Source organism: Xyrauchen texanus, chromosome 41, assembly GCF_025860055.1.
Source record: "Xyrauchen texanus isolate HMW12.3.18 chromosome 41, RBS_HiC_50CHRs, whole genome shotgun sequence".
Taxonomy (NCBI): domain Eukaryota; kingdom Metazoa; phylum Chordata; class Actinopteri; order Cypriniformes; family Catostomidae; genus Xyrauchen; species Xyrauchen texanus.
In genome coordinates, this window is record NC_068316.1 from 15190984 (window position 1) to 15203896 (window position 12913).

Consider the following 12913-nt stretch of genomic DNA (forward strand, 5'->3'; position numbering starts at 1 on the left):
GCCGATGTAAACGAAGCGACTTCCTGTCTGATGCCCTTCTACGGAAACTTTAGGACTGTTTTGCATCATTATTTATTTAAAACTTACAGCATTTCGTCTCTATGGAGTAAAAGATTAAGTAACCTATAACCATGGTGCAACGGACAAGAAGACTTGAATGTTCCGGCACTGAATATTATACCTGACAGCTGACGACGGTCGCGCGCTAGCTGTTTGCAATACTTATTTCCGTAAGGAGGAAGTTTTCATTTACATTACAGACGGGTAGGTTGCTTGGTGCTTTGTGTTTGAAGTGCAAAACATCGCATGCGACCCCACGTGTTTGACTTCGCCTTATTTGTTTGATTAATTCTGATCATGTTTTTTTTTATTTACCCCATCCAAAGGGTCAATATATCGTTTGTTTATCACTCCATTGCTTTACCTCCGATTAACTCTCCAGACTGCAGCCTACAGGTAGAGTGCATCATGATTTTTGAAAGATCTAAAGCTTCCAATGTGGTGTGTGTAACAAGGATAATCAAATGTAGCTATTAAACAACTGTCACTGAATGTTATGGGGTCTACAAACCCAATACTCGTTCCTCCGAAGTACTTGGCTGTCAGTTCTGTAGGGCCAAAACCAAATAACACCAAATACTGTCGAAATGTGATGTATGACGGATGGTTAACCAAAAAAATAACATTGTCTTTATTTACTCACCCTCATCTCAGATGTGTATGACTTTCTTTATTCTGCTGAGCACAAATTATGATTTTCTTGAAGAATATTTCAGGTCTGCAGGTACATACAATGCAAGTGAATTGTGGACAGAACTTACAGAAGCTCCAAAAACCACAGAACTGTAATTCATATGACTCCAGTGGTTCACTTTTCATTCTGAAAGTGAAAGTGAAGATTTATAGTAAAAAGGATTTAAATATTTATCGGTTTCTTTTGAGTTGGATACAAGAGTGGCAGATGTTGAGAAACGGATCGATTATCTGAGTCATCGGAAAGGGAATTGTCCACTAATCCACTAGCGACCAAGATAGACGTGGAGGGCATTTTGGAAAAACTGGAAGATTTGGAAAATAGTAGCAGAAGAAATAATACAGATTGTTGGAATTCCTGAGCATGAAGTAGGCAGAGATATGGTGAAATTCCTAGATGAGGTCTTCCCGAGTCTGCTCGACATAACGGGCCACAAGCTGGAAATCGAGCAAGCTCACAGAGTCCCAGCTCGGAGATCCGCTGAGGGATCCGCCAAATTTCTGACATCATCCGATAAATATATCATGTTGCATGAGGCGAGTAGCAAAGGAAAGCTTTCTTGGAAGAGTAACAATATTTTATTGTTCCCAGACATTGTGAATTCGACAAGTTAGAAACACGATCGATTCAAGGAATTTAAGAAACTCTTACATCAATGGAAGATCGCTTTTGCACTGATGTTTCCGGCCAAACTGAGAATAGATGCTAAGGATGGTCGCGAAGTATATGTCCCAAACAAGCACTGTCTTTCATAGAAACAATGGGTGAGTAAGCCATTTGTTGTTTCTCATGTAGCTCCAGAGTGGATTAACTCACTGCACTTACTCTGGCTGAGGAAGCTGGGTGCCATTTTTGTTTCTGTTTTTGTTGGCTCTGTCTAGCGGTTGGAGTTTGAATTTGTGGAATAACACTTCTCCTTCAAAAAACGTTTGCATTGACGGAGGATCACTTTTATACTGGGGTTCCCGGCCAGATTGAGAATGGATACTAGGATGGTCTCAATTTCTACATGCCTACACAAACAATGTCTTTATTAAAGTTTACTGACTGAGTAAGTCATGGCTCACTGAACACTTGTTTGTCTGTCCAAGGAAACTGAGCGGCTTTGTATAGACTGGAATTTATTTTGTGGAGGATCACACCTTCGAGACAGTTCTGTGGATGAATCTACATGTTCTTTGTGTTTGTTCTGCTTATTGGCTAGGGTTTGTTTTACAAAGTATTTTCTGTTATGTTATTTTCCCTCACATAATTATACAGAAGCACCGGACTTGAGAAATCCGATGGCAAAGTTGTCATGTGGGCTCTCGTAGGCGTACATGGACCTTTTGTTTTTAGAGGGATTGACGACGGTAGGTGCTGTCGTGTGCTGGGTAAATGCGCAAGTTTTTCTTTTTTCTGTTTGTTTTGTTCGGGGGGAAGTTTGGGGTTTGATTGTTGCAGTAATGATGGAATGTGTTCTGTATAATCTTGTTTTTGACACACAATTTATTTTTTCTATTATATCAAAATGTCATGTTGTTAAGAGTGGGTAATCTCTCTCCACGTGGAATGTGAATGGTTTGGGGCACCCCATAAAAAGAAGGAAGGTTATTTCTCTTCTTAAACATAAGAAATGGGATATAGTGTTTCTTCAAGAAACACATCTTTCCTCGCAGGAAGCTGAAAAATTTGGGAAGATATGTGGTGGGCATGTTTTCTTTAGTGCTGGCTCAAGTAAGAGCAGGGGAGTCATTACATTGATAAGCAAACATCTGCAATTCAAATCTCTCAAACAGATTAAAGATACATTCGGGAGAATCATTATTGTTTTAGCAGAAATTCAGGGGTAAATGTTGGTTTTGGCTAATATTTACACGCCTAACGTTGATAATCAGGGATTTTTTATTGATCTGGAATGGATGTTGCAAGCCGCTGGCACCCTTCATGATATAATATTTGGAGGAGACTTTAATCATTTGATGGACTCAGTCCTTGATCATAGTGAAGCAAAAGTGTGCAAGCCCCCTAGAGCAACATTGACACTTTACAGGATGTGTAAATATTGTGGTCTTGCAGATATTTGGTGACTTTTTAACCCATCTGGTAGGGACTATACATTTTTTTTCAACAGTCCATAAGATTTATTCTAGACTAAATTTTTATTTTATATCTAAGTCCCTCATTTCATCTGTTGTTGATTGCTCAATTGGAAATCAGATCACAATCTGGTGACTTTAGAGATGTTGCCACATACAGAGAAAAATAAATCATATAGTTGGCACTTTAATGTATCCTTTTTGCAAAATCCTGATTTCAACAAATGTTAAAGACTAAAATCAATGTTTATGTGGAGACCAACTGGTCCTTAGTATCCTCTGTGGGTGTGGCTTGGGAGGCACTTAAAGCAGTTCTTATGGATTGGATTGGATCATATCAGTATTCCCCATTTACCAAAACATCCAAAGCCTGAGAACTTGTGGATTTGGAAGGGAATATTAAAAGTGCAGAGGCAGAGCTGAAGCACAGAATGTCATCTGATGGCCTCAGAGAATTGACCTGATTGAAATACAGATATAATGCTAATTTGTCGCAGACAATGGAGTTTTGGTTATTCATGGCAAGACAGTCATACTTTGAATCGGGGGATAAAGCAGGGAAGCTTTTGGCTAGATATATGCAGCAGAGAGAGTCTTTTTCTGCCATTTCCTCAGTGAAATTTGGTGGTGGTGACATTTTTACCTCAGCCATTGATATTAATGATGCCTTTTTAAAGAGTTCTATCTTGATCTTTATAGTTTCAAGTCTTCGTCTACTGATGAAGATATTAGAACATATGTGGAACCATTAGAACTCCCTAAATTGATGACTGAACAAAACAATTCTCTTGATTCTGAGATAAACTTGGAGGAGCTTGATGAGGTAATCAAGGCCTTACCTATAGGCAAGGCTCTGGGGCCAGATGGTTTTGCTGCTACATTTTTTAGATCTTTGCTACAGAATTGGCTCCACTTTTGTTAGAAGTTTATACTGAATCCTTAAAGAATGGAAAGCTTCCTCCAACCATGACACAAGCCCGGATCTGTCTGATTCTTAGAAAGGACAAAGATCCAAGCGAGTGTAAAGGTTACCGTCCAATTTCCCTGATCCTGCTAAATGTAAAAATTTTGTCAAACCGATTAAGTTATGACATCTCGATCAGGTGGGTTACAAAGTCAGTTGGTCTAAATCCGAAGCTTTGGTTCTGACATCATATTGTCCAGTAACCCAAACAGGGCATTAAGTATTTGGGTATTTTATTCCCAGCAAATTTGTCTGATTTAGTCAAGACTTCATTTTGACCCTTTAATTAAAAGATTCTCGAGCAATGTGGACAGGTGGACTTCATTACATTACAATCGATGATTGGGAAGATTAATGTTATTAAAATGAACTGTATTAGAAAATTCAACTACCTGCTACTGTCATTCCCTATAGATGTCCCCCTCTCTTATTTTAAGCAATTTGACAGCATGGCGAAGTCCTTCATTTGGAATGGAAACATCCCAGACTACATTTCAACAAATTATATAGGCCGATTGACAAAGGTGGGCAAGGCCTACCCAAGATTTTGTTTTATTATTATACGTTCGGTCAGTAATAGAGGGGGTTAAGTATTGATTCTATTTGTAAATGTTCTTGTTTTTATTTGTTAATATATGAATCATTAATTTTTTTTATCTGAAAGCACTGGAGTCCACAGTCCTTGGAGTTTTTAAGATTAAAAGTTCTGGCCACCATACACTTGCATTGTAAGGACCAACAGAGCTGAGATATTCTTCTAAAAATCTTAATTTGTGTTCTGCAGAAGAAAGTCATACACATTTTAGATGGCATGAGGGTGTGTAAATACGAGAGAATTATAATTTTTGGTTGAACTATTCCTTTAACAGGAATGTGATATCTGCCTTCACCTCCATCTATTGGTGTCCATCATGAAGAAGAGGTCCAAACGAACACTAGATCAGGATGACCCTCTGTGCTGCTGCGAGTATGTGGATCGTCATGGTGGCCGCAGCCACATGGCAGCATGCTGTTGTGAGTGTGAAGACCTGGATGAGGCCTGTGACAGGTGAAGAAGTGACCACTAAAAGAGCATTTTAGAGTTCTTGCTCTCTACTTGTGTAAAATTATGTGGATATTCATGGTATGACTCAAAGTCAGGCCCAGACAGAACCTTGGGAATCTCCCAGACATTTTCTGCACTTATTTTTTGGGGGAAATCTTCTGATTTCTACAGAATGGGTCTGGTAAATAAATCTTAATAGTTAAGATTATGTTACTCATGTTGATGGGTAGAAATTAACCAAATTGTTTAAACTTTGGGTGTTCAAATCTGCGGAGCTCTGCAGGCACAATTTCTGCGTGGGCCTGCTCAAAACATCAAAGTCTAGAGTAGTGAGATGTGTGATTTTATGTCTTAAATATATTTAAAGAAATTTTATTTTCCAGGTGGATGAAGAGAGAGCTTCAAAAGCCAGACTCTCTATCTCGGGTTATGGACACAATTAACGATCGTCTACGGGTGCCCTGGATCTCAGGGGCAAGACAAGTTGACATCTCGTTAATCCCTCCCCTTATACTGCTTCCTATTTTTTTGCATATTGCAGCTTTGCACTACCTGCTTGGTATTGTAGTTCTAACAGCATTTCCTGTTTTGGTTCTTTGGTACTACTACTTCACCCACCAAAAAAAAGGGCGCACACAATTTTTCCTTAGCCTAGCCCTCTTCTCCCTCTTCTACATTTTCTACCTCTTCCTTACTGAAGTCGTCCCACGAGGTGATGTCAATCGTCTTCAGTTGGGTGCTGTGACGATGGGTGTTACTCTCACAGTCATTTCCCTCATAAACACAAAGAGGGGGCCGGGCTATGTCAGGCCACTCCCTATTGACACTCATTGCACAGTGACATATCACAGCCCACCTCTTGATATTGATGCCACATATCTAAATGGAGCTCGGCACCAGGTGGTGATAGCCAATCATACAAGTCCTCCTGAACAGACTGGTGACTCTGGGATAGGACCGGAGAGAGTGGAACAGAGGAGGAACTGGTGTGCAGTTTGCAAGTTGGTGTGCCCCCCGAGAGCTGGACACTGCAGGATCTGTGGAGTCTGCATCCTGCGTCTGGACCACCACTGTGTCTGGTATGTTCCTTTTAAATAGCACTACTTTATCCCCGAGGGTCTTGGCCCATTATTCTTTTTACAACATTGTGTTGCCAGTTGAACAACCAAGAAGCAAAGTTAGGATCATTATACACCTGTTTTACTATCCCAGAAGCCAAATCCTCAGTAAAATTAAAGACTGCATACAGATAAGAATTACTATAGTTTCTCTGTCATCATTTGGGTTGGCTCATTGGTGTGTTGGAGATAACCTGAAGATCTAGTTCTGGTCATCTCTATTGATGGATTTATATTTATTAAAGAAATGCACTGACCAGCCACAACATTAAAACCGCTGACAGATGAAATGAATAACATCTATTATCTCATTACAATGGCACCTGTGAAGGGGTGGGATATATTAGGCAGCAAGTGAACAGAAGAGTTCTTGAATTTCATGTGTTGGAAGCAGGAAAAATGGGCAAGCATAAGGATCTGAGTGATTTTGACAAGGGCTAAATTGTGATGGCTAAACGACTGGGTCAGAGCATCTCCAAATGGCAGGACTTGTGGGGTGTTCTTTGTATGCAGTGGTTAGTACCGACCATAAGTGGTCCAAGGATGGACTACCGGAGAATCGGCTAGCCCTTCTGGTCTGATCCCACAGATGAGCTTCTGTAGCACAAATTGCTGAAAAACTAAATGCTGGCCTTGATAGAAAGGTGTCAGAACACACAGTGCATCGCAGCTTGCTGTGTATGGGGCTGTTTAGCCGCAGACCGGTTTAGAGTGCCAATGTTGACCCCTGTCCACCGCCGAAAGTGAATACAATGTGCATGTGAGCGTCAGAACTGGACCATGGAGCAGTGGAAGAAGGTGGCCTGGTCTGATGAATCATGTTTTCTTTTAGATCATGTGGATGGCTTGGTTCATTGTTTACCTGGGGAAGAGATGGCAGCATGATGCACCATGGGAAGAAGGCAGGCCGGTGGAGACAGTGTGATGCTCTGGGCAATGTTCTTCTGGGAAAACTTGGGTCCTGGCATTCATGTGGATGTTATTTTGACACGTACCACCTAACTAAAGATTGTTGCAGACCGCGTACACATCTTCTTGGCAACGGTATTCACAGATGGCAGTGGCCTCTTTCAGCAGGATAATGCGTCCTGCCACACTGCAAAAATTGTTCAGGAATGGTTTGAGGAACATTAAAATGTGTTCAAGGCATTGACTTGGCCTCCAAATTGATTGAGCATCTATGGCAGAGGTGTAAAACTCGGTTCCTGGAGGGCCACAGTCCAGCAGAGTTTAGCTCCAACCCTAATTAAACACACCTGAAGCAGCTAATTAAGGTCTTCAGGAGTGCTTGAATATTACAAGGAGGCATTTTGGAGCAGGGCTGTGACTCTCCAAAAACTGAGTTTGACACCCCTGATCTATGGGATGTGATGGACCAACAAGTCAAATCCATGGTGGCACCACCTCGCAACTTACAGGTCTTGGTGCCAGATACCACAGGACACGGTCAAAGGTCTTGTGGAGTCCAGGCCTCGACTGGTCAGAGTTTTGGCGGCACGAGGGGGACCTACACGATACTAGGTAGGTGGTTTTAATGTTGTAGCTGGTCTGTGTATTCCGGTTAAGGTCAATTGACAAAATTTGTGGCATAATATTGTTTACCACAAAAATCTATTTTATAAAATGAATAATAAAAAAGCTACATTCTGGGTTTCAGTGAGGCACTTACAATGAATGTGAATGGGGCCAATCTGTAAACATTAAAATACTGTTTCAAAAGTAAAACCACAAGACTTTTTTTAGGGAAAATGTGCAGAATTCTTCGGAAGAGACTTAAACATAGCAAAATTTAGCTAAATGTGTAGCTAAAGCATCATGAAATTAGTCAAAATAGTTCATAAACAAACATGCAAGGTATGGGAAATGCAGAGCTTTTATGAATTAAAGACGTCGCAATTCTGTGGAAATCTGCAGTTTTCTGTTGAGTTCAGCGCACACAGGTTCCATCTGGGCCTATATGCAAATATATGTGTAATGGAAAAGGTGAGTTTATCTGACCCTCAATCTGACAATTCTATTTGCATTCCTCTGACTCCGTTTGTCTGTGTAACCGATATGTGTAAGTGAATTGCCAAGTCTCCGTGTTGTGTCTTGTTTGTCATTTTGCTTGTGTTAGGATCAACAGCTGTGTGGGACAGGCCAATCATCGCAGTTTCCTTCTGATGCTTGTTTTCTTTCTGTTGACGTCACTGTTCGGGATCAGTTTGGTTCTTCGAAGTGTGTGTCCACATCAGAGTTTGATGATTGCCTTGTTCTACTGTCCTGATGTCTACAACATGTACAGGTGTGGATCCAAAAAGACACACATACTCAGACACATTCCAACCAAGTAGACCTACAGTATAAATTAGTCATCTGCTGAACTTAGTTCTGACATCGTATCTAGACATTTTCAAGGACCTTCCGGTTCACCATTTCTGGTCCTTCAAGTTGATTCGTTTTCCATGAGAATGGACACATTATTTATATGAAAGGTGAATTTAAATTGTGAATTTAATGGCATTTGCTTTCTTGCTTATCTACCCCCTCCATGCTGTCACGGGAATGCTTTTACTGTCACCATGTGACTCACTCACATTCCATCATGAACACTGAGATTTGATTTGACACAGTAACAGCTATGCTGGAACTTCAGTGACGATAGCACAAAATCACTAAACTGCTTCAATTGCCTTTGCACGTTTCAGTGTTTAGATTATACTAGGAGTTCCCTCAGACTTATTTATTCTATCAGCAATAAGGCTTTAACACAGCTTTGACAGTGTTTGAAATTTGTCCTGGTATTTACAGTATGTTTTTCTGAGGCAATGTGAAGATTTATATACACTCACTGAGTACTATATTCAGTACACCTTCTTATTCATGCTATCATGTGGCAGTAGTGCAATGCATAAAATCATTCAGATAAGGGTCAGGAGCTTTAGTTAATGTTCACATCAACCATCAGTATCTGGAAAAATTTGATTTCGACCATGGCTTGATTTATGGTGCCAGACCAGTTGGTTTGAATATTTTTGTAACTGCTGATCTCCTGGGATTTTCATGCACAACAGTCTCCTAGAGTTTATTCAGAATGGTGCCAAAAACAAAAAACGTTAGCAAGCGACAGTTCTGCGGACAAAAACACCTTGTTGATGAGAGAGGTCAACAGAGAATGGTCAGACTGGTTTGAGCTGACAGAAAGGCTACGGTAACTCCAATAACCACTCTGTACAATTGTAGTGAGCAGAATAGCATATCAGAATGTGCAACACATCGACCTTGAGGCGGATATGCTCCAACAGCAGAAGACCATATCAGGCACCTTATTAGGACCATAGTTTTCCTCAAGATCATAGTGATTCTCAGTGTAAATGTTGTAATGTCTTTTAAATACAGTCAGTTTTGTTTCAGTACATACAGTTGAAGAATAAAATGTTGCCCTTCCTGATTTCATTTATTATTACTTTAGATTTAATTAAAATTGAATCTTAGATGAAGGAAACCTCAGGGAATAAATAATTTCTGTCTCTGTCTTTCTGTTCCTCAGTTCTGCTCTGTGTTTCACCTGTGCCTGGTACAGCAGTATTGTGACAGGAGCTTTGCTGCACTTGCTGGTATTACAGCTTATCAATGTCAGTTACAATGTGACTGAACGGGAGGCACGTCTTGCTCTGAGAGAGAAAACTGGACGCAGCCTGCTGTGGGGCCTGATCATCGACACAGGCGTTTACTTCCAAGGGTTCCGTAGTAATTGGACTGAATTCTTGACAATGGGAAAAACTGTGGTACCACCAACACCTAAACCAACAGACTTTTTGTAGAAATGTAATCGGTAGTCTCTGTTGATTGAAAATATAATATTGTGCAATGTAATGCTGCCAACAGCTTTTCCAGAGTAATTTTTATGGCTCTAAACATTATGGTCAATGTCTTAACAAGGGTCATGATATTTAACTACAAATTAGTCATATGAGAGTTGGAAACTGTCTTTGTGGACCACAAGATGGCAGTGTTGTTGTGTGCTACATTTTTCAACATCCAGTACATCATTACTCAGGTGCTGTGCAGTGGAGAAGACAGTTGGATAAAGCAAGCCATATCACAATAGAATAGAGTAAAACAGATGTGACCGTACACAGTTCTCCCTAAATGCTGTGATTTTATGATTAAATCTGAAGTGTGTAATTTCTGTGCCAGAAGCCTCTCTGAACGGAATTGCAAAAATAATAATTGTTTTCAGACTGTTTTCAAACTCTCCTTGTCTTCCAATGGTTGGACAAACTAATATTCACATCATTGGTTGAGCCAATGCTGTATCAGGCTGGATTGTATGCTTAAACAAACATAGCATTGTCTTAATCGCTCCACAGTGTTGTATGTCCACAACATACAGGTGAAACTCGAAAAATTAGAATATCGTGCAAAAGTTCATTAATTTCAATAATTCAACTTAAAAGGTGAAACTAATATATTATATAGACTCATTAAAAGTAAGATATTTCAAGTCTTTATTTGATATAATTTTGATGATTATGGCTTGCAGCTTATGAAAACCCCAAATTCAGAATCTCAGAAAATTTGAATATTACATGAAATCAATAATAAAAAAAAAAGGATTTTAAATACAGAAATGTCGGCCCTCTGAAAAGTATAATCATGCATATGTACTCAGTACTGGGTTTGGGCCCCTTTTGCATTAATTACTGCCTCAATGCGGCGTGGCATGGATGCTATCAGCCTGTGGCACTGCTGAGGGTGTTATGGAAGACCAAGATGCTTCAATAGCGGCCTTCAGCTCTTCTGCATTTTTGGTCTCATGTCTCTCATCTTTCTCTTGGCAATGCCCCATAGATTCTCTATGGGGTTCAGGTCAGGCAAGTTTGCTGGCCAATCAAGCACAGTAATACCATGGTCATTGAACCAGGTTTTGGTACTTTTGGCAGTGTGGGCAGGTGCCAAGTCCTGCTGGAAAATGAAGTCAGCATCTCCATAAAGCTTGTCTGCTGAAGGAAGCATGAAGTGCTGTAAAATGTCCCGGTAGACGGCTGCGTTGACTCCCCAAACCAACACAGACTGTGGAAACTTCACACTGGACTTCAAGCATCTTGGATTGTGTGCCTCTCCATTCTTCCTCCAGACTCTGGGACCTTGGTTTCCAAATGAGATGCAAAATTTGCTCTCATCAGAAAAGAGGACTTTGGACCACTGAGCAACAGACCAGTTATATTTTTCTTTAACCCAGGTAAGATGTTTGACATTTGAAGCCCATGTCCAGGACCCTTCTGTGTGTGGTGGCTCTTGATGCAGTAACTCCAGCCTCAGTCCACTCCTTGTGAAGCTCCCCCACACATTTGAATGGCCTTTTCCTGACAATCCTCTCCAGCTACGGTCATCCCTGCTGCTTGTGCACCTTTTTCTTCCACACTTTTCCCTTCCACTTAACTTTCTATTAATGTGCTTTGATACAGCACTTTGAGAACATCCAACTTCTTTTGCAATTACCTTTTGAGGCTTTCCCTCCTTGTGGAGGGTGTCAATGATGGTTTTCTGCACAACTGTCAGGTCAGCAGTCTTCCCCATGATTGTGAATTCAACTGAACCAGACTGAGAGACCATTTAAAGGCTCAGGAACCCTTTGCAGGTGTTTTGGATTAATTAGCTGATTAGATTGTGACACTTTGAGCCTACAATACTGAACCTTTTCACAGCATTTGGGGTTTTCATAAGCTGTAAGCCATAATCATCAAAATTATATCAAATAAAGGCTTCAAATATCTTACTTTGCTTGTAATGAGTCTATATAATATATTAGTTTCACCTTTTAAGTTGAATTACTGAAATTAATGAACTTTTGCACGATATTCTAATTTTTTGAGTTTCACCTGTACACTTGGTTACATATAGTTAAGCTTTTAAGTTTAATTCAAGTTAAGCTCAATTCACATGATTTATGGCATAATGTAGATTACAACAACAATTGCATTTGACTCATCCCTCTTTTTCTTTTTTTTTTCTTTTTCATTGTATCCCCTTTTTTCTCCCAATTTGGAATGCCCATTTCCCACTACTTAGTTGAGATTCCCTCTTTTCTTAAAAAAATAAAAATAAATCAAGGTTACAGTGAGTTACTTACAATGGAAGTGAAAGGAGTTTAGGGTTTATTGACATTACATCATCATGGCAACGAAGTTGTAAAATTGTCTATAACTTGAAACAGAACAGGTTAATATGTGATTTTATCACACTGAAATCATGTTAACATGCATATTGTTTATGTCTTGTGTCTGTTTTAATATTCAAAAACAGGCCCTCATTCATTTCCATTGTAAGTGCCTCACTATGCTTTTTTTGTTTTTGTTTTTTGTTGTTGTTGGTAATTCAGTCAAAAGGAACAATGTGTTCAACTGGATTTACATTTTCATTTTCTTTACCTTCTCTTCAATAAAACCTCTCAGTCCTTTCATGTTTTGAATGGTTCAATCACAATTACAATACCAGAACCAGTATTTGGAATGAAATGAGGCAAAATAGCTTCACTTTCAATGTGGAACAATGTGGTCTTGATTGGTGATTTTTATTCAGTTGGATTTCTGGTTTGTATTCAATGCTCGGGTCAATTATGGATTGCACTTTTGTCTAAAATAATTTCTCAACTCTAAAGTGCTCTCATATAGTAACAGTATGTGAATGCACATACATTTTCAAGCCTTATTTAATGCCTTTATGAGACATCAGAAGTAATGAGAAGTGATCTATATCTAGGCAAAACAGCTTTAAAACTCTCATCTCAGCCTAATAAGCCTAATGGTTTATCTTGGGGTTCATGTTTGTTAGAGGTCTGTCTTTGTGGGTGTGCTTTTTGTATGTTATTAAACTGTTATTGAATCAAAGCATGTTTCTTTCAATTAAATGCCTACTTTTGTACAGAAGCCTTCTCAGTAAAAAAAAAATAATACCAAGGCACTCCAAAAT

The 12913-nt window shown here is 39.6% G+C and overlaps 1 protein-coding gene across 3 annotated transcripts; it reads left to right on the top strand.

Moving 5' to 3' along the window:
• Positions 1 to 10438, top strand: LOC127634411 (palmitoyltransferase ZDHHC23-B-like). 3 transcript variants are annotated; one of them, XM_052113955.1, is made up of 6 exons: positions 1 to 264; positions 387 to 456; positions 4666 to 4844; positions 5225 to 5920; positions 8076 to 8243; positions 9489 to 10438. In XM_052113955.1, exons 3-6 carry the CDS (start codon positions 4708 to 4710, stop codon positions 9760 to 9762), a joined length of 1275 nt encoding a protein of 424 aa, XP_051969915.1. In that variant the 5' UTR covers positions 1 to 264; positions 387 to 456; positions 4666 to 4707; the 3' UTR covers positions 9763 to 10438. The 3 variants fall into 3 exon arrangements, with proteins under 3 accessions (XP_051969915.1, XP_051969914.1, XP_051969916.1); XM_052113954.1 differs by having other exon boundaries at positions 1 to 456; XM_052113956.1 differs by lacking the exon at positions 387 to 456.
• Positions 10439 to 12913: the final 2475 nt, after the last annotated feature.

Bases quoted from the DNA above. Each gene is read 5' to 3' on its own strand.
- LOC127634411 (XM_052113954.1), top strand. From the start codon at position 358: ATGTTTTTTTTTATTTACCCCATCCAAAGGGTCAATATATCGTTTGTT. The intron at 4,845-5,224 runs GTGAAGAAGTGA...TTTATTTTCCAG, and splicing joins CTGGATGAGGCCTGTGACAG to GTGGATGAAGAGAGAGCTTC. The intron at 5,921-8,075 runs GTATGTTCCTTT...TGCTTGTGTTAG, and splicing joins CTGGACCACCACTGTGTCTG to GATCAACAGCTGTGTGGGAC.